A 25,962-nucleotide genomic window follows, 5' to 3' on the forward strand; every position below is an offset into this window, starting at 1 on the left:
GACTCACCTGTGGAAGACAAGATTTCAGAAAGACAGTTTTCAAGAATGAGAGAAGGAAGGTGGGGTAGGGTATAGCTCAAGGTGTAGAGCCATGCTTAGCATGCACAAGGTCCTGGGTTTGACCCCGGTACCACCTCTAAAAATAAATAATTAATTAAATAGATTACCTCCTCCCCCCAAAAAGAAAAAAAAAAAAAGAGAAAATGGACATTAAAACTTTTTTTAAAAAAAGATTGAAATGTTCTTAAAAAAAAAAAAAGAATGAGAAGGGAGCATCCCATGCAGCACTAGGGATAATGATGTTGGGTCCCCCCCAACTCCCCGCATAGGTCCCTATGCAGGACGCTCACTGTTTAACGGGAAAAAAACCCAAACCTGAGAGCTGTAAGCCTTCTTCCTGAGGGAGGGGCTCTCCAGGTAGGGGGAGGACAGTGATCAGGACAGGACAGGTTGGTCCTGACCAGCTTCTGCTACCCTGGCCCCCGGGGGTGCTGTTTCTTCTCATTGTCTGCTCCACGTTTGGCAGAAACATTCCCCGTGGTCCTGGAGCACCCAGTCATGGTACAGAGGGTGGAAGGAGGTCAGAAGGGGAGCAAACACAGAGTTGTTGGGCAGGTTGGCACTGGCAGCTCCAGGCGGCCCCTGACCCGATATGTGGGCTGCCCAAGGCCCCCACGCCCTAGCCCTTTTTAAAGACCAGATCGACCTCACCCGGCACCATCACTTCCCGGCTCTTCGTGCTTCTACCTAGAGGGCCTTGTGTCTCAGCCCACCAGGCAGGAGCTGCTTCAAGGCATCCTGACACCTTGATGATGAGACCCGAGAGGCCCATCCCAAAAACCATAACTGTGCAGCAAAGGAATCTCAGCATGAGAAACAAGAGGGTTATGTGGTCACAAGTCCATGGGAGATGCGGCTTTTGCCGTGAAGGAACCTAAATAGTGCTTGACAGAATTTGATTAAATACTGACATGTAGTCATTCAACAAACACAGATTCGTTTCTTCTGGTGTCAGGAGCAGCACTAGATAGTGGGGAGAGTGTGATGCATAGGACAGGCCATCCTTGCGTTGTGGAGCTTCCAAGCTGCTGGGGGAGGGAGATGTGGAGCAAGTAACACGTGTGAGGGGGACCAGGGGGCTTTCACAGGAGCTGGTGTGGCCAAGGGGATGGGAGATGTCCAGCTGGGCCTGAAGGATGAGGAAGAGCCAGCCACGGGAAGCGGGTACAGAGCTGTGGAGGACGGAGGGGTCTCGGAGCAGTACAGGGCTGGGGAAGGCTGCCTGCAGGAGCTCTGACTTAAGGCCAGCCCTTGTAGAGTGAGTCAGCTTGAGGAAGCAGTGGGGCAGAAGTAGTGAGGCCCTGGGTCTGGCTGCTCTGGTCTCATAATGGTGTGAGAAGGAAGTAAGGGAAGAATAACCCCCCTTGGAGAGGCGGAATTGGAGTGGTGGGCCGGGCACCCACATGGACATGGCTGGGGGCACATTCAAGTTAGAAATGGGGAACTCGGTGCAGGTGAGGTGGGGGTGAAACTGTCTCCTGAAAAGGAAACTAGAGAGGAATCAGACTGGGGGCGAGGATAGGGTGCCGGGACACCTGTATGGAGAGAGCAGCCTGGAAGACAGGAGGCGATCAGAGCACGTTCTGGAGAAGCTGAGCACAGCTCTCAAGGAGGGGAGGGAGGGAGGAGTGGCTCATCTGTGCCAAGTGTTAACCAAGCATCCAGGGCTCTGAGAATCGGGCAGGGGGCTCAGGATCATCCAGGTAAATCCAGTGCATCGCCTTGGCCTCCACCCCCTCCCAGAAGCGCCCCTTCTCTCACCTTACTGGCCAGAAACATCCCCAGAGGCCCCAACAGAAAGTCTGCAGCAGCCTGCCTTCCCTGGGGCTGCGGAAGGAGGAGACCCAGCCCCTCTGCGCGGAATCACTGGCCACCAATCCGGGGCAGCTGACTAATGATGGGAAGCCAGCATCGCCTTTGAGCTGCAGGGATGAAAGCGGCCAGGGCTGCCAGGGGTAGACAGGTGGTGGGGTGAGCAGGCAGGGGCAGGCCTGCCTGACAGCTCAGCGCGGAGGAAGCCTCTCTCTCACATCTCCCAGGTGGAAGGTCCCTCTAGCCTGCAGTTTCCTGCAGCAGGAGCAGGAGGAAGCCTCTTGGATGGGGAGAACAGGGCTCTGCCAGCATTGCTGACTGCAGGCCCTCAAGCCCAGCCCCTGCTGCTGCTTTAGGCTGGACTGGGCCTCACCAGGGGCTTGGGTTGCGTCCAGGGAGCAGTGAGGAGGTGCCAGAAACCAAGGTGGGACTAGCCTGATTCAGGAACACCTGTGCCACCTACATCCACTAACTTTTTCTATCAGCTTTTCCCTCCCCAGGCACTCCCTCATCCCTCCTCTGACAGGACGGTAGAAAGTTTGGGGGCGGTATGATTGGAGAGGGGTGAGTGGGCGAGAATGGATACAGCCAGAAGGGAGCAGCTGTGAGAACGCAGATAAACCATTTGGAGTCAGGTGGGCTCTTCAGAGCAATTCAGTTTTCCTCCTGGAGCCTTCACTGTCTCAACAACATGGAATTGTATTACGAGGCCAACACATTTGAGAGGACTGCTGTGAGTCAATGAGGGAAGGAATGCACTTTCAAAACTGTCAAAGTTAAGTAAGTGTGGGTGGAAGGTTCCCCTGACCACCATTGCATCAGGAGCACTCAGCGTGGAGTCCTCGGAGCCCAGTCTGGGGGGATCTGTGGAGTACCTGAAATTAGGTGTAAAAATGCAGCTGGGGGCATCTTTCTGGGTGAGGAGCCACAGCTCTCAGCAGCTTTTAGAAGAGGTGTGGGACCCACAAAGTTTAAGACCCACATACAGCACAAGTCCATCCTTGTCACTTTTGAGGTGAGCTAGCCGAGACCCAAGGTCACAGAGCTTGCCAGAGGCAGAACCAGACATGGGGCCCTGATCCCCCAACCCTCCACTATCCACACTGCCCCCCCATGTCAGGCGAGGCGAGAGCAGCCAGAGGCAGGGCCCCACGTCCTACTGGGAGTCGGAGTCCTGTCCTCACTGTTAACAGATGAGGGCCTTGCAATAGAGGGCAGGGGACAGCGAGAGACAGAACAAGGGAGCCCCATGATGGGAGAGGAGAGGCCCTTCCTGGGAGCACAGGTTGCTGAATGAATGAGTCACCTCCCTTTTCCAACAACCCCCCCACAGAAGGCACAGACATAGGAGGAAACACAGTGCTCCCTCTGACACTGTCTTGAGACGATCTCTGGCTCTCAGTGTCCTCTTCTGCAAAACTTAAAGATACCATGGCAAAGCTTTATGGAAAACCAGGAAGGGCCACACGCAGATGTAAAGTAGTCATCACCCAAAGATGCAGTTTATTGAGCAGCTACGGAGTACCAGACATGTGTTGGATGTCTGGACTCAATTGGCCTAAATGTCACCACTTCAAGAGGCGCTCCTTGACCAGCCAGTCAAAGTGAATCCACTCCTCTCCGCAGCCCTCCAGCTACTCTCATGCTTCCTGTTCCTTCCCTTCCTACCACTTATTATAATACAGGATGTTTCTGTGTGTTCTTTCATCTTCTCTACTCCACTAGCCCACAGTCTTCCATGGGCAGGGGTTGTATAGTGTGCTGATCGCTGGATATCCATGCTAAGCACAGTGCCTGCCATCTGGTAGCCACTCGAATCCTTGTTAAATGAATGCATGACTGTCTCTCATCTTCACAACAGCCTTATGAGGTAGGTTATCGGGCCAATGGTACAGAAGAAGAAACTGAGATTCAGAGAGTCAGAGACTTGCTTAAGGGCACAGTTTATCACCCCACTTCAGCTCTGCTCCTTCCCCTTGAAGGATCTGGAGAATGAGAAAACTTAAGGGTCAGAAAAGAGAGTTGGGCCCAGCATAATGGCTCACCAGTTCAGCCAGCACCCTGCGCTCAGCCCTCCCCAGCTGAGCTCTCCCACCTCTCATCACACCCCAGTAGCTCCCAATCAGCAATCCATAGCCACAGAGCTGGAGGCCAGTTCCAAAGTGGCCTATTTATTTCCCAAGCCAAGTGAGAATCAGTCCTTCCCCGCCCACCCCAGAGCAAAATGCAGCCGGGAGAGTCCACAACCCACCCTTCCAGCCATAACACAGCAGATAAATTAGTGAACTCTTTTATAAAACATTGTACAGGGAAAATACATACATATATATAGAGCCAGTGCTGGCACTGGGGTGAGGTTTGCCTCAAACACCAGTAACCAGATCCTGCCCCATCAGGGCACCTGCCCACCCCCTCACTCTTTCCCTCAAGTGTCTCATCCACTGTCCCTACACCCCAGTACCTTGGCTGGTCAGCACAAGTCACAAAGGTCCAACATCACGCCCCCAAGGGGAACTGATTCCTGGCTGCCGCTCCTGGCCTGCTCCTCTGAGCTGGGCACCCCTCTTCCTCCTTACCCAGGCAGCCTGCCTTGGCCTGATCCCAGGAATTCAGCCCAAGACCTGAAGACAGAAGATGAACCAATCTTGATATATTTGGTGACAATACATCATCCAAACCAAGACTTTTCTGAAAGTGGAAGGGGTTCCAATTCACTGGAAAATAGATAGAAACCCAGACTTCCTAAGCAAAGTATGAAATGGTCACCCTACTGCTAGGGCTCCCCCGCTCCAAACTGGCCCAGTCTTGCCACTCTTCACTTTCCAAGTCACATTCCCCACTGACAGCATAGTCCTCTCAGACCTGTTCGATCTCTGTCACCTCCCACTCTCCAAGGCCTTCCAGCATCTTGGTGACACATTTTAAGGCCTTGATAATGTTGGGGGCCTGTAGTATTGGGATTGGGAGGGGCGACTAGGAACAGTGCCCCTCCAAATCCCATATGCCACCTGACCATGTGAGGCCTTTGGTGTTAAGCCCCAGGCTTTCTGGCTCCTTGGGCCCATCCCCCAAATCATGGCTGCCTGGGTCTGAGTAGAAAAGCAAGCTTTAATCCTGTCTTCCATCCCCAACTTGCCAAAGCCTTCTCTCTCTAGGCCTTCCTGTAGCTAAGGGCCAGAGAGAAATGAACCAAAAAGCCTCCCATCCCCACCCTTGGTCAATACAAAGCACTTTGCTCCAGTACCTTCACTATGTGTTATGCATGCAGATTCCTGGTCCCACCTCAATGTGGCTATGCTAGGAATCCCAGGTGCCATTCTTAGAGTGGCAGCTGGTGGACAGATGGAGGATAAGGAGATGAACCTGTAGCACCCTACACCCTCGCCAGGACTGGGCTGGGCCTCGGCCCTTCATGAGGGCCTGAGTGGTGATCACAGCCATCCTGATGGGCTCCCATTCAGTAAGTGCCCCAGCCCTTGCTTTTAGAACCTACTCAGTAGGTCTGCTTGGAAAACTGCTTTAAATAAGCCTTGCTAAAGCAAATAGTACCAGACAGCGAAAATTTGGGCCCCGGGTCCTTAAAGGTTCCTCCTCTCTTCCTTCTTTCCCTCTCCCACCCCCATCTGCAAAGTCCACAGCCACACTAGTGCTTTGGGAAACAGAAATCCAGCCTTGATCTTCCTGGGCCACAACTTCACTCGTCGTCTGTCTGTCTTTGGGAAACAAAGACTCCTCAGTGAGTGAGGCTACCTAACACCTGCTGTCCCTCCCACCCCCACAAAAACAAGTGCCCAGATCCGACCCCTCAGAGTAGAACCGAGAAAACCCTGGGCTCAGGATGGGGCCTTCCGATGGGCCCCCGAGTAGGCATAGGAGATGGGATGGCGGGTCCCAGGCCTCACGGTGAATGTGTTGATAGAGCTTCCGTAGTGGGCGTTGCCGTGGGGAGACCTGGGTGAGGGGGGAGATGAAGTTAATATCTGCAGCTGGTTAACCAACACCTCTCCATCTCCCCCCTGGGCACAAGAGGAAGGATGTGGTTCAGTGCTGTGGGTCTGCCCCACAAGCCCAGGGGCTTACCAACCCGAGTGGGACCCCAGTCCACCAGTACTGTCACCAGACACATGGCTTCCTTCCTGTCTAGGCCCTGCTAGCCACGGAGAACTTGCCTTCTGCTCAGAACTCCTAGCCTGGCTCTAGACACATCTCTGTGTTGGGAAATCCCAGCACCCAAGGACCACTCAGATCTCCCCCGACCCCACACTTAGCTTGAAAACACTGGGATCCAGGCGGAGGGAGAGAGAAGAGAGAAGAGGGAGCTGGTGGGGAAAGCGGGAGGTGGGGGAAAGAAAACAAAGGCGATAAGGGGAGTTAAGGAAGGAAGCAGGTAAGGGAATCGCCAACAGCGCCCTCTCCAGGTGACATGCGCCTCCCTCCCCCTTCTCTCTGCCCTGAGCCAGAGGGGAGAAAACCAAATGTCCGCACCCGACAGCCGCGGCCTGGCCAGCTCCCCTGTGTTCCAGGGCAGGGCCCCTATCTCACCTGGCTTCCCCGCCCAGGCTTCCGCCATCGTCCCCGCCCGCAGCTCACCTGCCGGTAGCCGGTGCGCAGCCGCAGTCGCCGCCGGGCGCTTTGAACTTGGCCTCCCCGCGGACGGCGCCCTCCAGGGACATATTCCGCGGGTGCAGGCCGCCGAGGGGCGTGCGGCCCGCCGAGGTGACGCGCCGCATCTCCGGGCCTCCGGGAGGCGGCCCGAAGCAGTTGGGGGAGCCGGTACCGCAGCGGGGCAGCCCGGAGCTGCGGTGGGGCTCCCCGACGTACAGGCGCTTCTTGATGAGCGAACGGCCCCCGTGCGAGAAGCGCTCCAGGCCCCCAGCCCCGCCGCCGGGGTCCGCACCCGCGGGAAAGCGCGAGAAGCCGCGAGGAGGGCCCGCGTCTCGGGGCGGCCCCGAGTCTGAGAAGTTGTTCCGGGGAGGGGAGCCCCGGCGCCCCACATATTGGAGGGCCTGGGGCTCGGGGTCATTGCTGAACTCTGGCGGCGGTGGGATGACCTCGAAGTTGAACTCCTCCTCCTCCCTCTTGCGGGAAGGAGAAGGAGGGGAAGAGAAGGACTTGGGAGGCTGGCGGCCCTGGGGGAGGTTGGAGAGCGCTCGTCTTTCGCAGGCCGCGGGGGCCTGGGGCTCCGCCTTTGTCCAGCTGTGCCCGCGGCTGGGCTCAGTGCCCTCTGGGTCTCTGCTGGGCTGGGGCTTCCACTGACTGGGTACCTTGGGCTGTCCTGGCGAGGTTAGCTGGGGGTCCTCAGTCTCCTTGGAGATCTTGGGGACCACAGTGAAGGAGTTGGGCTGGCTATGGCTGTAGATGACGTCAGAGCCTGCCTCGGGCTGGCTATGGACACGGAGACTCCCTGGCAGGGAGGACCGGCCCAGGGCAATTCGTCTGGGCCTCCCCTTCTGTGCCCTCTGCCGGGCTGCAAGGAGTAGGGCCATCGGGGAGCCCCGCTCCACCACCTCCCCTGTCACGGGGTGCCTGAGGAGTTGATCAGCAGGCTGGGCTGAGGCTTGGGGTTTGGCTGGCAGCCCCTGGGGCTCCTTCACCTCCACAGGCTCCCCTGAGCCTGCAGCCTCTCCTCTGGACAGGGTGGGCATCACCACGGCCACCTCTCTGCCAGGGCTGTTCTGGCTGCGATGGGGCTTGTAGAGAAATGTCACCTCTTCTCGGCTAGGAGATATCTTTGTGGGGAGGGCTGGAGATGAGAGGGCTTCCTGTGTAGGAGGCTTACTGGCCTCTGAGGAGCGCCCTTCTGTCTCTGGTTTGGAGGGCACTGCAAGTCCTTGGCCTTCTGGCTTCTCCCCCTGCCTAGCTGGGACTTGGTTCTTCTCTGCTGTCAGTTGGGATAATGTGGTGGGCAGAGTTGTGGCCAAGGATGGTATGACGGGCTCAGGTGTGGCCTTGGGTGGTGTGGCTGGTCCAGGCATGGCCTTGGATTGGCGTGGCGTGGTTGGCAGAGGAGTGGTGGATGGAGCTGGCGGATTCTTGGCCACAGGCTTGGAGAATTTGCCATTTTCAGCCCTGTTTTCAAAGATTCTTACCCCTTCTAGCCGTGGCTTGGGAGGCAGCAACCCTGTGCTGGGCTTGGCTTCCTTCTCTGCGGATAAGGAAAACCTGGCCTCCAGCTTGTTCCTGATCTGCCAGACGCTGGGAGTTGGCGAGTCCTGGGGGATGTAGTCCACAGGGGGTAGGCTCAGGCCAGTGGCAGCCTCTCTCTCTGGCAGGCTGCAGGGACTCTCCTGAGGAACACTTGGGGGAACCTCCTTCTGTGGCAGGCTTGGGGGGGCCTCTTTCTGTGGCAAGCCTGGAGGGGTCTCCTGTGGTAGGCCTGGGAGAACCTCCTTCTGTGGCAGGCTTGGGGGGGTCACCTTCTCTGGCAGGCTTGTGGGGGCCTCCTTCTCTGGCAGTCTGGGGCCCTTCTTGCTCTCCTTTCCCTGAGAGGCTGTAGTTGGGCCTGGTCTGTGACTGACGCATCGGTCCTCTCGCCTGCAGCCAGAGAGATAGGCTGACAGCTCATTCCGCAGCTTTTCCATCTGGCTGGGATCCCGCCAATCCACAGACTCTGAAGAGGCTGTGTCCTCCAGGCTTGGGGGGTCAGGTTTGGGTTTGGGAGCAGGAGGGCTGGACTTGGGGCTTTTCATCAACCCAGCAGGTGGAGGGGCTGCCTTCTCAGCAGGTGGCAAAAGAGGGGCAGCAGGGGGGAGAGGGGGTGCTGGGGGAGGGAGTGGGGGTGGAGGAGGGGGCAGGGGAGGGGCTGGAGGTGGGGTCTCAGCTTGTACATTTGTCCCAGCCTGGGACTGGCCCAGCCTGGGGCTGGCTGGTGCCGCAGCCCCAGGCCCCTCGGGGTGGTCTGGCTCAGCAGCCCTGTCCAGGTAGACCTGGGACACGGGGCGGATGTGAAAGCTGGGAGGCAGTGGGAGTCGACTGGGGGGCTTCTTGGTGGCCCCCTCTTCCTTGGGAAGAGCCCCTTGTGCTTCCTGAGTGGAGATGGACGAAGTCCTGACTGGGGTCGGGGGAGGCACCTTGAGTGAGCGGGGGAAGGTGAGGTGGGACTCCGGTTGAGGTCCTAGGAGGCTCCCCTTTGGCTCAGCCGGGCTCCTGGGGGGGCTGCTTCTGGGGACCTCAGGCTGCCTGCCATTCAGCGCAACCTCTGATTTCCACTTGGTGACACCCCCAGTGGGAAAGAGGTGTGTCTCCAGTGTATGAGGAGGCACAGGAGCTGGGGGCGCTGGGGCTGGGAAAAGGGGAGGTGGTGGGGCTTGAACAGCCAAGGGTGGGGCAGGGGGAATGAAGTCAGGAGGGGTGGGTGTGGAGGGGGGGGAAAGGGTGGATGGAGGGGACAGGGCCCCCAATACTGGGGACAGAGGTGGGGCTGTGCTGGGCGGGGGTGGGGGAGCTACAGAAGGTGGGGGTGGGGGTGAGGACTCCCCCTGAGGTTGTGACGTGTATAGGGGTGGCGGTGGGGCAGGGCCTGGGGGAGGTGGAGGGATGAAGGCGTCCTGGCCATAGTGCCCAGGCCTTAGGTCCCCCATAGAGCTGTAGAGTCGGAGGTTGCCGTTGACAAGTGTGCTGGCGCCTGGAAGAAGGGAGAGGCAGAGATGAGGAGGGCGAGTAGGCAGAATAGGCTTGAGGATCTCTGAGTGCCCAGGGCAGGGCGAGGTGGGCTCCTGAGAGAGTAGCCAGCTGGTTTCCTGCCTTTCCTTTTGAACACCGAGTGAGGAGCAGTCATGAGAAGGACCCTATTCCTTCTAGGGAGGGGTCCCTGCCTGTCCATGGCACAGCCTCTGAGCCTGGACTGAATCTCCTCCATCTGCTCCCGAGGGTCACGCCCACCCTTCTCTGCTCTGTTCACAGCCCTGCATATAATCCCTTTGCTAAGTCTCTTCAGTTAGCCCCTTGAGTGCACTGTTTGTTTCTTACAAGCACCTTGGCTGCTACAAAGCCAGAAAGGCCAGGGTTCAAATCCTAGCTCTGCCACTTACTAGATGTGTGACCTTGGACATTTAATTAATTTAACCTTGCTGAGCTTCAGTTTCATCATCTGTTAAATGGGAGTAACGTCAGTACTTACCTCATAAACCTGTTGTGAGGATTAAGGAAGAGAATTCAAAGAGCTTATCACGGTACTAGGCCCATATTAAGCACTTAATGAGTGGTAACCACTTTGACTTAACTTTTCAGACTGTGTAAGACAGACAGAGAAAGTGGGAGGGAGACAGAAAGTCATGGACGGTGGTGGGCAGAGCTCTGGAGGCCTGCTCAGTGAGGAAGTTTGGGTAAAAGTTTGGGAGGGAGAAATTTGCATGAGCAACTCCTGCTTTCCAAAGACCCTGAATCTACCAACAACCCAGCTTTCCGCCTCACAAAGAACTTCTGGAACAGATTCTGGACTATGGGATGGACAAGACAGTGTAGAAAGAGGACCTGGATGACCCAGACCCCAGCAGCTCACATCCCCCTGCTTGGCCCCAGTCGCAGTCCCCCTCCCTAGAGTCTGCAGAGTGCCAGGATGCACTGGGCCCTTCTCTCTGAGGGGTGACCTCCATCCCCTCCCCTCCTCTCAGTTTCTAGCCCAGAGCAGAACAAACCCGGGACCATGCAGCTCTGAAGGGCTTCTGCCAGCTGACTTCAAAACAAAAACCAAAGGGTATGGAGACGGAGGGTGAAACCAACATCCATTGAGCACCCACGCATTAGGAGCTGAGATACAGCGGTAAATAACAAACCAAAAAATAGTCAAAATATCGGCCCTCCTAGAGGTTGTGTTTTAATGGGACAATGAGACGGACAAGAACATAATACATTGAGTAAATTATTACCACATTAGCTGATGAGTAATATGGGGGAAAACCCAGGAGAGGTGCTGGGGGATGCGATTTGAATAGGGTGGTCAGGGGAGCCCCGGCTGAGTGAGGGAGGGAGGAAGAGAGCCGTGCACACGTGCAGGGGACAGCAGTCTGGGCAGATGCAGGGGTGGAAACATGCGGGAGGTTGAAGGAGACTGGATGGCCAGAATGGTGAGCGGGTAATGAGGCCAGGTGAGGCCAGATTCTGGCGGTCCTGGCAAGAACCTTCTCATTGGGGGACAGGGGAAGTCATTGGCGGGTTTTGAGAAGCTGTATGACAAGAAGTGACTTACATCCCATCCAGTACTTCATTCACTTCTCCAGAACTGAGATTGTCTTGCCCTTGGTGCGTTTGAAGATACGCAGGTAAAGGGGGTTAAGTGATTTGCCCCAGGGAGCAAAGCTAAGTGCAGGGAGCTGGGATTCAAAGCCAGGTCTGCCTGACTCTGGGGTTCTTTCTACCAATCACGCCACCCTTGTTCCTGCTTTGGCCCCGGGCCCTCACCGTCCCTCCTCCACTGGGCCTCCACCCTGGCTCTCAACTCCCACCCGCTGCGGCCAGCAGCCAGGAGGCCGGAGGACTCCCATCTGACCACCAGCCGTGGAGGGGGCCAGATGCTTGGGCTTAAGGAGGAAGAAAAGAAAGATAGACAAGCCCCAAGCCTGGCGTCCTCTTACCTTGTTTGTCTGCAAAGCTGTCTGGGACAGAGGGGGTGGGCACAGCCAGTCCATGGTTCTCCTGGGCGTCCTGAAAGAGAGCAGAACAATTAGGGGACAGGGAACGACAGACCGTTCATAAATCGCTGCCCCATGAAGCTTTTACTCCTGGAGAATCTGCAGTGGTGGTGATGATTGCATTTTATACTAAAATATAAAAGGGCTACTTTTTTTCATTTTTGTTTTTTATGAAGGTATTGGGGGTTAAACCTAGGATCCTGCACATGCTAAATACACACCCTACCACTGAACTATACCTCTCAGCCATAAAAGGGCTCATTTAAAAGGGTGAATTTTATGATACAGTCGAGTCTTGTTATTCGTGGTAGTTAGGGTCTGTAAAGTTGCCGTGAAGAGATTTTGCAAAAACTGAATCAATGCCCAAGGGAAATACAGCGTTAGGTTCCTGTAAAACTTGTTTACAGCACTTCCATCAGCTGATCAGTACATAACTGCTTTATGCGTGTTTCTGTTTAAAGACACCTCACTTAATAATCTACTGTTGACTCACTGACATTGAACTCATGACCATCAGCACCATAACTCACATCTTCGAAGCTTACCTAAGGCACGTATTTTCTCTGTAAGGCACCCCCTAGCCTCCTCCACTTAGGGATGTCAGACAGCACACCAGCACTATGCTTGGGGGCCATTTAAACAGCAAAACCACCAGCAAAAAGCAAAGAAATATGAATAGCACGGCACTGAAGAGAACACTTACTTACAGTATGAGCTAAAACAAAGTGTCTTGTTCAACCTCAGATGGCACCAGGTGACTCAAATTTTTCACTGCTCTGTGCATGTCCAAAGTATCAGGAATATTGATTTGGGGGGTTACGAGTAAATTTTAGTGCGTAGGTGAATTTGCAAATACACTGTAAATAATGAGAATTGGCTGTGCATGAATTTTATCTCATTTAAAACAAAACAGAACAAATAGAAATCTGCCACAACTCCCTATGGATGTCCAGAAGTTAAAAATCAAACCCCTCAGCCTGGCCTCCTGTTCAGTCTTAGTTTTTATTAGGCATTTACAGAAAAATAAATAAGGTAAAAAGCAGTGAACTGGAGTATGGACAGCACTGCCGGTGCCCTCTGACCCCCAGGCTTGGACCAGAAAGCGTTTACACAGCTGTCGGTTTATACACACTATTTTGCATTCTATTTTTTTTCCCAAACACGCATTTCCATATGTCAACAACATCCACACACCTGTTGTTTGGAAGAGCTGTGGAGCATTTTATGGTAGCTTTCAAGGTCCTTAACACCCTGGCCTCGTCCTTCCCAGCCAGCTTTTATTTCCCACTCACCTGTTACAGCCAACCCACGTTCCAGCTAGACCGACCCCCTCTCCAGGACCCTTCCAGCCCACACTTCTGGTTTACAGTCATCCTTGACATTGGGTGTTGGTCAGGCTGTGCCCCTCTTCCTGCCTTCCATTTCTAATCATTATACCCCTTGCTCTGTGCTCTAAACACATGATCACAATCACACCACTCCGGGAAGATGCTACACCCTCACTCGCCAGGGAAGAACACTGAGGCTTAGAAACATTTGATAAGTTGTCTACAGTCACACAACCGGTGATGCCAAAGCCAGGTCTGTGGAGCTCCCACCCCTTGGTATTCTGCTTCCCTAAAGTCTCTCATCCCACAAGGATTAGCGGAGCCGCTCTAGGAGGGCGGGAGTGGAGAAGGGGGAGGCCCTGGGGTCAGATTGGATGCGAATGCCAGCTCTGCCACCTACTAGCTGTGTGACTGTGCCAGATACGTAAGCTTTCTCTGTTTCCCTGTCTACGAAATTGTGATAAAACTAGAATTTACCTATTCTAGGGAAGTGGTGAGGGTTAAATGATGCAGTACACCAAAAACGCTTAGCTCCTGGCATGTAGTGAAAGCTCAATAAATGTTAGCTCTTGTTTTCATTCCTAAGGAGCTATCATCCCTTGTCTGCATCAGCCCACACTGACCTGTTGCTGTTCAGAGCAACCCTCAGCCTGGCCCCATAAGGGGGCCCGTATTTCTCTCAAGATATTCCCCCAGTTCCTCCAACAAGACCTGGTTGCTCCTTGGAGCCAAGGGACATGCCTTATGTGAATTCCACAAAGCTGGACGTGTAGTAAGCCAAGTTGTTCCTCGCTGGCGGACTTAATGGCTTAATACGTGCTATAATGGTTTAATAAGATAACAGTTTTATAAGAAGGGAGATTCGAGGTAGATGTTTCAGGAATATCCACAAGACCCTGGGTTACTAAGGGCCATCTCAGAATTACTCTCTGGTCATTTGAGGGCAACAAACAACTGATCTCGTTCTTAAAGAAGCTGGAACGGCGTTGCTCCATCAGCAGTCTTTTTTCCCTGCCTATGCCCGCCCGATTCACATGGCTACGCACCTGCTCTTAACATCTCTCAAACGTAGTCATCCTGAAACAGGGACAGGGGCCAGCTTGTTTAAGGAGTGTCTCCCAAGACATTCTGAGATGCAGTGCACACACACCCCCCCACTGATTGTCTGATAACTCCCATCAAGTATGTACACTCTGATTTTGACGAGATAAAGGCCAGGCCTTCAAAAGCCAGGGTTAAGATCTCGGATTACTCTTTTGCACGTAGTTGTAAAGTAGAAAGACCTGGGGGACTCGTCAAAAGTCTTTGGATTCCATTCATGCTCTAGATTTTGCCAGTGCATGTGTGACCTCAGCAGGGCACGTGTGACCTCAGCAGGGCATGTGTGACCTCACCAGTGCATGTGTGACCGTGGATGAGCAGGGGCGACGGTGACGTTAAACTATCACTTATGCACCTACCGTGGGCCAGCACCACCCTTGGGGCAGGTCCCCAAATCTGGCCTCACCCCTTCAGGAGCCCCCAGTACTGAACTAAACACAGCCCCGCATCCCCAGGCCCCAGCTGGTCCTGGTCCTTTCCCTCACACCCACCTGGGCGCGGTGTGTCTCCCCGAGCTGTCTCTTCCACAGGTGAGGATTCAGGGAAGGCAAATGCAAACTCATTCTAATACTAGTCTTAGAAAAACAGACCCGGAAGGTACATCACTCTCCTCACTCACCACGGGGACCCAGGCAGCTGGCATCGAGTGCCCTGGCTTGGATGGTGACAGAGCGTAGTGTGCAAATGCACAGGTGTGAGTAATAACTCTCCATGGGAGCAGAGTTTCCTCACCTGCCTCCCTGAGGCTCAGAGAACTGAGGCAAAGCCTCCTTAAGAAGAGGGCTTGGAGGTGACATCTAAATGCAATGGATGACCCTGGGTTGAATCCTGGGACAGGGGAAGGGTGTGCTGTGAGGGGCCTTAACGGACAATTGGCAATCATTGAATATAAAAGGTCTGTTAGATATACTGTCATATCAATATTAAATTCCTGAATTTGCTAACTGCAGAGGACGTCTCGGTTTTAGGAAACGCACACTGAAGCATTCAGGAGTAAAGGGCCCCAACTGTCTCAACGTATTCTTTAACAATTTAGGGAGAAACAATGTGTGTATATCAAGGGAGGGAGGGAGGGAGAAAATAAAGTAAAAAGGCAAAATGTGGTGAATCTGGGCGGAGCTTCTAGGGAGATCTTTCTACTGTTCCTACAACTTCTCTGCACATTAGGATTGGTTAGGAAAGTCTGCTTAATGCCACTGAATGGCCCATTTAAAAATGGTTAAAATGGTCAATTTAATGCTATATGTATCTTACAATTAAAAAGTTTAAAAAAAAGTTAAACAAGGGGAGAGTGTATAGTTCAGTGGCAGAGCATGTGCTTAGCGTGCACAATTGAACCCAGCGTTGTCCTGGGTTCAATGCCCAGTACCGCCATTAAATAAATACATTAATTAATTAATTAATAAAACAAAACCTAATTATATCCTCCCTCCCCCCCAAAAATTTTTTAAGTTATGCAAAACATAGCAAACAAAAGACAAGAACATCAAAAGAGAAAATGTTGAGGAAGATAGAGCTTCTCCGTCCACTGGCCAGACGTCAGCATCTCAGTCACCTCTTTCTCTCACCCCCAGTACTCCCAACTTTTACAATAATAATAACAACGGCTGCTGCTCACTTAGCATGTCCTCTGTACCACGCGCTCTTCCTGCGGTTTTCCATCACTTAACTCATTCACTTTTCACAAATGAGACGAGATAGGTGTTATTTCTCCCTCCATTTTACAGATGAGGAAATTGAGGCACAGAGAGGTTAAGTGATGTGCCCAAGGACCCACAGCTAATTATATATCACTGTCTTTCCAGGCATCTGGTCATTACTCACACACCCAGCTCATCACCCAGCTCTGCCTGCAGTTCCTGAGTCCCTCCCTTCCAACCACCCCGAAAGCTCAGCCCTATTTCAATCCTCCCTGTGTTTTACCCAGACAGACACAGACAGACACAAACAGACAGACTACTGCTATCATCTCCCCAGCCTCTGCCTCACCCCATTCTTCAGACCTCATGCCAGGATGTTCATTCTAAAATGCATCTCAGAGCAGGTCCTTTCCCTGCTCAGAACCTTTCCATTGGCCCAAAGGATGAAATTCAAAGACTTTTACGTGACACTCAAGACCTTTCATAAGCTGTCTTGTCTGCAGCTCCTGCCACCTTCTCCCACCCACTCCAACAAACTCTGGGCTGCAGCTAGTGGTTCTTGTCTTTTTCCCACCGGTGTCCCTGGAGACCTAATTCACTCACAAGCAAATAGGCTCTCTGCAACAGGGATCTTCAGGCTGGCAGAGAGACCACCCCGTGGAGAGAGTATTTGGAGGTTCTGGGGGTGGGTAAATAGCTTGAAAAAAACCCTAGATGATTTGGCCACACACACACACACACACACACCCATTGGGAACAACTACAGCTACTTGGGATTCATTCCCACATTTCATCAGGCCTCCCCAGCCTTGCTCTTGCTCTTACTCTGCCTAGGATGCCCTTCTTTATCCAGCAAACTCCTAGTTATCCTTTAAACCCCAGATTAAATGCCCCTCCATGAAGCCCTCCTTGGCAAACTCAGCCCAAGTTAATTTCTCTTCCCAATGTGTTCCTCACCCTGGATGCATTACTATTACAGTTGACGTTTATTAGGTGCCCTACTGTGTGCTGGACACCATTCTGAGCACTTCACATGTAGCAACCTAGTTAATCCTCACAGTAACCCTGAGAGGCCAGGTTATTGTTTTTATTTTATAGAAGAGGAAACTGAGGCACAGAGAGGCTAAGTACTCCCCCAAGGTCACACAGCTAGGAAGTGGCAGGGCCCATATTGGAACCTCAGAGCCTGCCCTTTTTCCCACAACAGTACTCGCCCTCACTTTTCCTCCAGGACATATCGAGCCTACGGTAGATGACTAATCGCTGCTGCACCAGCCCAGCCTACTTGTGGGCAGGGGGACAGCTGATCCTTTATACATGCCTGGGGCAGACTGAGCAACTCAATAAGTGTTTGTTGAGTGAACAAATTCCTGGGTGAGTGAATGAGAGGTAGGAAGAACACAGGACAGAGAGGTGTAAAACCTAAGCCCCCAATCAATTAACTCAGAGGAAAGTCACCGCGTCACTGGGCCTCCCTGCCTCTCTGTGAACGCTCTTTAAGGATCACCTCAACCATGGTGTTCTGGGAGTCCAGGCCCACAAGGTCTGTACTCAGCTCATCTATGCCATGTGGGCGGTGGCCTGGGCACTTGGGGCCACCCCTCCAAGGCAGGGTGTTGGGACAGACCTCCGCCACTGCCTCGGGATGTGCTCTGCCTCCAGAGAGGGGAAGGGACAAGTGGGGCGGGGAGGTGGAGTCCGTGAAGCTGCTTTTCCAGGAGCCATAGGGTGAGGCAGAGCCGGCAGGGCTGGGCCTGAGGTCACAGCTGGCTTCAGATGGGCCTGGGACTGCTGCCATCGGCCGGAGAGCTGACTGGGCCCCACCCTCTACACGTCCCCCCAGTGCCCCAGGGTGCTGCCCAGGGGTTGGTGTGTGTCTCAAACATACTCAGGAGAGAAGGGTGTGTGGCCCTTGGAGCCCAGTGGAAACAACAGAGAACATGCAAGTGAGCATCTGCGCACCTCTGCGGGGCCGGCCCACAGCACCCGGCGCCTCGGCCACGGCCACGGCCACTCCCTGCACGGCCACGGCACAGCGGCCCTTGCTCAACGCCTGGGGCAGAGTCCAGCCCTGGCCCTGCCAGCTGGGGCCCTTCATGTGAAACTGGGCCTCAGCCCTTCCCTGTCCCCACACCTGGACAACACCCAGAATTAAAGATCACTGGTCACCTCACCCACCTCCCAGAGCGGTGCAAACCAGGTTCCCAGCTCAGTCAAGCAGCCCTTTAAAATCCATCACAGCTTACTATAAGGAAAAGTCAACCAACGATGACTCGTGGGCAGCGAGGCTGGGGGTGGGGCGCCCTTTCAAGGCTATTTATATATATTTTCTTCCTTATACTTGGCTCTATATTTAGTTCCTAACAATAAACCTCTGTTTCCTTCATAATTAAAAAAAACACCCAATGCAATTGTTATTTTCTTTTTAATTCTTGTAATCAAGCAGAAAGAGCATGAACTTGGTAAGCAGGCAGACCAGGTTGGCAATGTTAATTTAACTCCATCCTATCAAAGACAGTATCTGATACACAGTGCGTGGTCAGGGAGCGTGCCCCTCTCTCCCCTCTTGAGGCTTAGTTTTCGCATCTGTAGGATGAGGTGGATTGATCCCACCTCCCTTGTGCTGGTCGTGCCATCGGGGACACGGCACACCTAAACAGATCCTGCTGAGAAGCACTCAGGGGAGGGCAGTTCCCCGGCCTCTCGTCCCTCAGGTCCTAACAAAGCTCAGTGGGTGAACAGTGGCCTGAGTCTGTGGACACTCTGCTCCAGGCATGGCCCCGGGGATGTGTCTGTCTGGTTGGATGGGAAGAGATGAAGGGTGCTTCCCCATGGTCAGAGTCAGGTCACCGGGAATCCCCTCCTCCCCTTTCGGCCATGAATATTTCAGAGAAGGAGAAAGGAAAGAAGTAAGGAGGAAGGGAGAAAGGGAGGGGAAACCCTCACTCTTCGAGGATGAGGTTATCTCCCCCTTAAAGTTATAGGGCTGGAATCTGCCCCAGGCATTGAGCAAGGGCTGCTCTGCAGTAGCCATGCAGGGGAGTGGCCGTGGCTGAGGAGTGGGGTGCAGTGGGCCGGACCCACAGAGGTCAATGCCCACCACTAGCCCCCTACTGCACCACCAAGGACCCAGGGGGGACAGGGCTCACCCCACCGATGGCCCAGCCCTGCCCCTGTGGCCTCCTCATGCCTGGGACACACACCTCCTCATGCCTGGGATTCCTCAGAACCCAGGCAAACCCCAAGGGTGGGTCACCAGGGCCTGGGCTAATGGGCCATGGTGGTTGACCTTGGGCTTGGGCCAGCTCTGAGTCTTAGCTACACAGTGTGGAATGCAAACTTCCTCACCAGATTCCTCCGGGAGCCTGGCTGGGGCACCTCAGGGTGGGGTGTGGAGCTGCAGGGGGTGAGGGAGGTGACCCTGAGTCAGAGTTAGAGCCGGGCACGTTTGGGGGTACTGCTGGAGGCTGGGGGAGCAGGGGCATGGGCCCCCAGAGTGAGAGCCACAGGGAAAACCCTCCAGGCACCCAAGTCCCCAGCTGGTTGAAGCCCGGCCTGTTGTTTCCTGGCCCTGGAGGGCAGCGGGCAGGGGAGGGGAGGGGGTTCCCCACAAAGCAGCTTCTCTGAAGTTGGGAACCAGTGAGCATTTAAAAAAGGGCTTAATTAATTACTTCCCCGCCCTGGCCTCCACCCTCTGCTACAGTTCATAGCCCTTCCTGGAGAACAGAGAATTCCACCAATGAGGCCGTCCTCCTCTGGACCTGCCTGTCATCCCAGAACCATTCTTAGACCTGGGCTACCAAGGCCCTGCCTAGACTGAGCTACAGAGATCCCTGCTCTGGTTCTGTGCAAGGCAAGGAGTCCATGGGGTCAAGGGAACGTGCCCTCAGAACCCACCCACCTCTCTTCGTCACCCCGCTCCAGACACCAAGACCTCTAGAATCCCCCACTTAAATGACCTTGAGTCCATTTCAAGAGTTTCTTTCCCAATCAGTCCATCTAAGGACAGGGGGAGCACATTCCTGAGTCCACGGGGTGGACAAGGGGTGGCCATTTGTGGGTAAGGATGGGGGTGTGGATGGAGCTTTGGAGGTTCAGGCTGAGGCCCTCACTGTGAGGGAAGGAGCCAGGCAGGTAGAGGAGGGGTGGCCACGGTGGGGAGGGGGGCTCCATCTGTCCACTGGAGGGGTCAGAGACTCAGCGAGGGACATGGGATCTGCTGACCCCTGGGAACCTTCAACAGGGACAGCACAGCACAGCAGGGAGAAAAAAACACCAAAACCCTGGACAGCGGACAGACCTAGGCTTGAATCAGGACCAATCACCTCAACAGCTGTATGCAGGCTTCTGACCCCCACCCACCGCCACCCGACAGCCCTTCCAGCTAACGTTAGTCAGCCACATGAATCGCTCAAAAGCCAATAACGTTGAACTTTTCCCTTGTTCTTCACCCCGGTGCTCACTCAGGCATCTCTCACCTGTGTGGCCCGCTGTTGTCTATGACAGAGTACCCCTAATAAACTCCTTTCTAGTCCCATAAAAAAAAAATAGCCAATAACGACTACCCTTCCCGGCTCAGCCTAAGGAGCTCAAACCCCAACCCCAAAGGGAGCCTGGGCCTTGAGCTCAGAGATGAGCTCCTGCGGTGGGGGGTGGAGTAGAAAAGTGGAAAGGAGAAATCCAGCTGACTCGGCTGCATCTTGGAGCTTCCAGGGGGCTGAGGAATTTGAGGGCGGGGACCAGAACAGGCAGGCTTCCTTCCCGGAGCCCAGCCTGACACCTCCCTAGGCACAGCCAGGCCCGCCTGACTCAGAGGGTGGAGTGACCCGGGGAGCTCTCACTGCCCGGGGCACACCTGGGGACCTGTCCGGCCAGTTTCCCCATATTTGCCACATTGGCATTTAATTTTTAATTCCTCATATGCATCACCCTGGAGATGGTTTGATTCAGACTAGGTAGGGCAAGAGGCAGCCCCAGAGAGAAACAAATCTTCCCACTGGCAGCTGTTCCATCAGCTCAGCTAGAAAGCCAGGGACAGGCTGGAGCTGGAGCTGTGGGTCAGGCTTCCCCTTGGAGGCAGAAGGAAGTGGGGAGAAAGGATCTTTTCCCCACTCAGCCCAGGCCCACAGAGGTGTAGACAGGACTGGATTCGAAGGAGACCTGGGCTTGGGTCCTGTCTCCACTGGTATTGAGCCATGTGGCCTGGGCTGGACCATCCCCTCCCTGGGCCTCCGTTTTCTCATCCTGATGAGCATGAGGTCCCTTCAGCTCTGAAGTTTGAAATTCTGATCCAGTTCCTCGGAGCTCTTGGTGCAGAAAGTGGGGTGGCCCTGGTAGCTGGTTGGAGCACCATCCTTTTCGGGGGTGGTCTGGCCTTTCTGGAGGCCTCTAGGGAGCTAACCCCACCTCTGTGTTATTTTAACACAGAAAGTCGCAGCCAGGGAGACCCTAGTGAACCATCCTGTGTGACCCCCACTGATGGGTGAGGAGCCAGAGTCCCCCAGAGAGGAAGGGCCTGGCCCTCAGCCACCCTGCAACCCAGCAGCAGAGTCAGGACTGGTGCCAGTTACCTGAGGACCAATCGAGATCCCATCCTGGTCACTGAGGGACCCCAAGGTCCTTTTCATAATTGGCCTGTGGCTGCTGGCTGCCTGAGAAAGTATTTCTTCATCCTCTGCATTTTCACCCCAGAGTGAGGAAGCTCCAGGAAGGGGGCGCTGCCCTCCTCGGCTTCATCTTGCCCTCCCCTCTCCCAGCCATCCCTCTGCAGGCTCCTGTGAACACTGCCTGCAACAACGCTGCCCTCAGAAGACAGCTCAGGCCCAGACAAAGCTCAAGGAAGATCATGGGCCTGTCACCCGGCTTCTTGGGCATCGCTGCCTTGAGCCTCCCCTGCCCCAGGGTGGCCTGGCCTGGGAGGTGCCCTCTGAGTGTGGGAAGGGAGGACGGGGAGGGGCGAGGCCCAGCTGGTTAGGACAGTGTTGGGCAGGGCCTGGGCCACCGCCCCGGCTCCTCTCCTACCCTGACTCGGTGGGGCTGTGGGGCAGGGTGTGCGCATGTGTGTCTGTGTGTGAACCCGCACCCACACACGGTTCTGTCCTGCCTCTTATTCTCCCGGCCTCCTGCTCCAGCTCAAAGAAATAAAGGCCCATCCCAGAGCCTAAAGGAGAGGAGGCAGATTCCCCTCAACCCAGGAGCAGGTGACGAAGGATGCTGGGGCTACTCTGTATCTTATCACCTGAGTCAGGAGCAAAACATGTGACTGGGATATGGGCCATGAGGTCCAGAGTTCTTAATCTTCAGGTGCATCATACATGGGCTTCCAGGGGCCTGAGATCCCTTATAAGCAAAACTGTGTATATGTGGCCCATATGGTCTCAAAGGGGTCTATGAGCCGAAAGAGGCAAGAGACCTGGTACCCAGCAAGCGCTGGCTGGACAGGGGTCAGAGAGGCAGACCCGGGAGATGCAGGTGGTTCTGCAGGCTGGTGCTAGGAGGGAAGGAGAAAGCTTCTGGGTCATGAGTTGGGGGGAAGGTAGGACGGCATGAATACAACGTGGACCCCAGAGCCTGGCTACAAATCCCAGCTCTGCCTCTTATGAGCTGCCTGTCATTAAGCAAGTTATGTCCCCATCCCGTGCTTCAGTTTGTCCACCTGTAAAATGGGGCTTCACAGCAGCATCTTCCCAAGAGGGCGGCTCCAGTGACTCTGTTAACACGCGGGGCACTTGGGATGGTGCCTGACACACAGTAAGTGCCCCACAGTGTTAGCCATGAGCACACGGCGGTGCTGCTGGCTAGGGCCACGCAAGCTGCCCCACCCGCCTTTGCCTGTTCATAGAGTGACTTTCCCTTTCTGGATTCAGTTCCTGCCAATGTCAAATGAGACTGGTGTGGACCCAACGAGGCCCCTTTCATTTGTGGGTTCAAGGTGAGTTCACTTCCTTGGGGGAAGACCCCATCTCCTGGGACTGAGTGTGAGGCTTGCTTGGATGGTCTGCTCCCAATCCAGTACCAGCCAGCCAAGCCCACTCCAGGGGCCCCTGAGTCTTCTGCGGAGCCTGCCTGGGGTCTGTCCAGCCCCAGGTCATGCTGTGGCCCAGACCAGATCAAACCAGAGGGCCCAAACTTCTGGAGAGGAGGGCGGAAAGACTGGACCCACACAGAATACTGAAGGGGCCCAAAGTGGGTGGAGGCAGGGATACAGGATGCGGGCCAATCAGAACAAACTCAGCTCTGCCTCATTAACCCTTGTGTTAACCCTTTTGTTGCTGGTGTAGATCTGAAGGAGGAACCAGGACAGAGTCCCTCAAGGGGCAACAGCCACTTACTTCAATATTTTAACAGCCAGAACAGGTACAGGTGTGTCGGCCCAGGGCACCCACCACTGTAATTCTGAGCATGTGTGTTGGGGGTAGATGAAGGGAGAGAATCAAATTCACCTCCAACGATGAAAAACAAAATCTCAAAATTTTTTCACTTGCGTGTATGGGTGCAGCAACCCTGTAACAGTTTATGCGTCTCTGGAAACAAGGCCGGCGGTTGACCCACTCGCTTTCTACCTTTTTTGTTGTTGCTGTTGTACTTTCTCTATTTGTCTGTGATGTTCATGAATTGCTTTTGTAAGCACAAAGGGAATTACTTGAAGTGATATTCTCAGAGGTCTGTGTGCTCAGCCCTCCACGCATGGACCTTGCGGATGCAGCAGGGAGAGTTAGGACTCAGTCCCTCCATCCAGAATCTTGGGGTCTGGTTGGTGAGGTTGGACAAATCAGAAAAAATTGGTGATAGAGAGAGAGAGGTGGCTGTGCCAATCAGGGCCGGGCAGAACCTGCAGGTGCCTAGGGCCAAGGCGTGGGGTGCCATGAGGTCTAGTGGGCTGCTGAGAACACAGAGCCGGGTTAGGTGTCTTGTCAGTCAAGGCGGAACAGATCCTCATGGAGGCGTGGGATGCTATGACCTCAGTGACAGTATTGTCCCAACCAGGATCCAGGTCTCACAGACAGTAGTGAGTCTAGAATTTATGGGGCTGACTGTTCAAGCTCTAAATCTGAGCCATCTCATACAGTAACCACTGGCCACACTGGCTACTGAGCCCTTGAAATGTCGCTAGTCAGAAGTGGGACGTGTGTGCTCTAAGTGTAGCACACTGGATTTTGAAGACTTAGTATGAAAGAAAGAATGTAAAACATGTCACTAGTATATTCTACACTGATTAAATGTCAAAATGATCATCTTTGGACTAATTTTACCATTGCTTTTTAATGTAGCTACTAGAAATTTTAAAATTACACCAGGCGTACATTATATTTCTATTGGACGGCACTGGTCTAGACTGTCCCAGAAAACCCAGGAACTCTCATCACGGTAAATAGAACCAGTCACACACACAGCAGTTGTCTTTGAGTCTCTTTCCCTTGTCAGAGAACAAAAGCCCAACCACAGGCGCCAGAAGGGAGCAAATTGGTCCCAAATGACCTTCTCCTAATGGTCACTGCTGTTTGTCCTTCGAGACAGTTCAGGTGTCACCTTTTCCAGGAAGCCCTCCTTGACCATACCCTGTGGCTGGATCGGCTGTCCCTACTCTGTCCTATATTCTAACAGTCTATTTACTGATTCATCCTCTACACTAGACAGGGAGTTCCTTGAGCAATGCTGGCTCAGTCATCCCTGAATCCCACAATCCATCGCAGGGCCTGGCATGGAGCAGACAGCCATCAAGGACTGTGGAATGTGAATTCTGCTGAGCTGGAGGTACCCACCGCTGGTTGCCTCTGCACACAAGTTCCCCACAATCTCTCCTTAAATTTCAACTTGGAGGAGGTACACTTCTAATCCCAGCCTTCCTACCATGAGCCTCAGCCACGCCTCCTCCCAGTACCCGCCATGGGTTGGCATCAGAAAGTAGGGGAACGGACAGAGGGTGAGGCTGATGTCCACTCGGGCCAGGGCAGGTGGGACTGCCTCCTCTGTGGCAGCTGAGGTGACCCGTCCAGAGCAGACCCTCAGACCTCAGGGCAGAACAGTACTCACCAGTGGAAGAAAAGTCAGTAGGGGTCGGACTCTGGGCCGAGATTTCAGCGTGGCGGTTCCTGACTCACTCACAGTGTCAAATCGGTTGTCGCCAAAATAGATCCCGTCTAGAGGGGACAAGTGAGGGGAGACCATGAGCTGGAGATCAAAGACATGGGGGCCAGCTGAGTTTAATCTGCCCTGCAGTTCCCAGTGAGTAAACCCAGACCCTGCAGTAGCCCGTTTGAGTCAGGCCAGTGCCTCTTAAGTGACAATTTCCTACAGGAAGAGTGTGTGCTAATAGGGCCAACTGAAGCCGGAGTGGGAAGGGCTGCAGGGTGGTTTCTTGGGGTCTCCTGCAGCGTTCCTGGGGCTTTCAGACCCTCACAGCCCTCTCTCTCCTGATCCACCCCCTTCAGGTCCTGAGCCTTCACTCCTACAAGGCCCTCCTTTGGGGGCCCTGCGAGCCTATCCGAGGCCCCAACTAGAGCTTATCTCTGAGAGAGGGAGGGAAACAGGGTGGCTTTTCTCTCAAGTGTTTAAATTTCTAATCTGGAACAAGCAGAGCAATGAGGCTGCCCAGTGGTCCAGCACCAACTCCTGGACTCCCCTAACTTGAGATTTCCTTAGCCCCCAGACCATCAATGGTTGGGACCAGGGCTCCGTTTGATGCATCCTTGAGGACAGAACAGAAAGAATAGGACAGTAGGGTCCCCTGACTTAGTACATGTCCCAGCTCTGCCACTGACTGGCTGGGTCACTTAACCTCTCTGAGCCTCAGTTTTCCCATCTGTACAACGGAAGTGATGCCAGCCTTCTAGGACGCTTGTGAAGAGTTAAGTGTGGCCTGCACATAGCTAAGTATGCAGCAGATATGGCCCCCATCCCCTGTAGGAAGATGACACACAATCCTTCTCTTCCTCTAGCAGCTGGGCTTGTGCTCTGGGAGTTTCTACCATAGAGGGAGGGTGTGAGGAGCCATTCACGTTTTATCAACCCATCTGCCTCACAACCCTTAACACACATGATGAGAATTTCACAAGTTCACACTGTCACCTCCTAGGGGCAGGGGTCACTGCTGACTTCCTACTATGCAGGTCAGGAGCAAGAAGGGCTTTTGTCATCTGTTGGGGCCCGAGGGACTCCCTCTTCCTCTGTAGCCAGAGGGAAAAGAAGAGAAAGGTCAAAATTCCAACTAAGCAGAATCCTACTACCTGAAACAGGGAATGAATCATTATGACCTTTCCTCTTGCACGTGACTTTGGGAGAAAATTGCAAGAAAGCCAATGATCCATTCAGTCAAAAGAGACTGGGCTTGTCAGAGAGGTCCTGGGATCAGAACACATTCACCCCCAATTCCTAGCCCTCCAGCTGCGGCCC

General features: G+C 54.1%; 3 protein-coding genes across 11 annotated transcripts in view; 2 read left to right on the top strand and 1 right to left on the bottom strand.

The window, feature by feature from the left end:
• Positions 1 to 25,962, top strand: part of LOC102503789 (uncharacterized protein 114841037) — a 72,310-nt gene that overhangs the window by 16,038 nt on the left and 30,310 nt on the right. The gene's annotated exons all lie outside the window — the stretch shown is intronic.
• GUCA1A (guanylate cyclase activator 1A) overlaps positions 1 to 25,962 on the top strand; it is a 76,817-nt gene that overhangs the window by 11,693 nt on the left and 39,162 nt on the right. The window lies entirely within an intron of this gene.
• C20H6orf132 (chromosome 20 C6orf132 homolog) overlaps positions 3,348 to 25,962 on the bottom strand; it is a 32,333-nt gene continuing 9,718 nt past the window's right edge. Inside the window, exons 2-6 of one of the 2 annotated variants that reach the window (XR_004313591.1) lie at positions 24,604 to 24,710; positions 11,445 to 11,514; positions 6,463 to 9,496; positions 4,334 to 5,823; positions 3,348 to 3,857 (exon numbers count right to left, since the gene is read on the bottom strand). Coding sequence is in view for 1 of the 2 variants with exons in the window: in XM_032463070.1 (XP_032318961.1) it covers positions 5,706 to 5,823; positions 6,463 to 9,496; positions 11,445 to 11,514; positions 24,604 to 24,710 (3,329 nt within the window). In the remaining variant the exon portion in view is untranslated. Of the gene's footprint in view, positions 5,824 to 6,462; positions 9,497 to 11,444; positions 11,515 to 24,603; positions 24,711 to 25,962 lie in introns of both variants that reach the window. The other variant, XM_032463070.1, reaches the window with a different exon arrangement.

This window comes from Camelus ferus, chromosome 20 (assembly GCF_009834535.1).
Source record: "Camelus ferus isolate YT-003-E chromosome 20, BCGSAC_Cfer_1.0, whole genome shotgun sequence".
NCBI lineage: Eukaryota > Metazoa > Chordata > Mammalia > Artiodactyla > Camelidae > Camelus > Camelus ferus.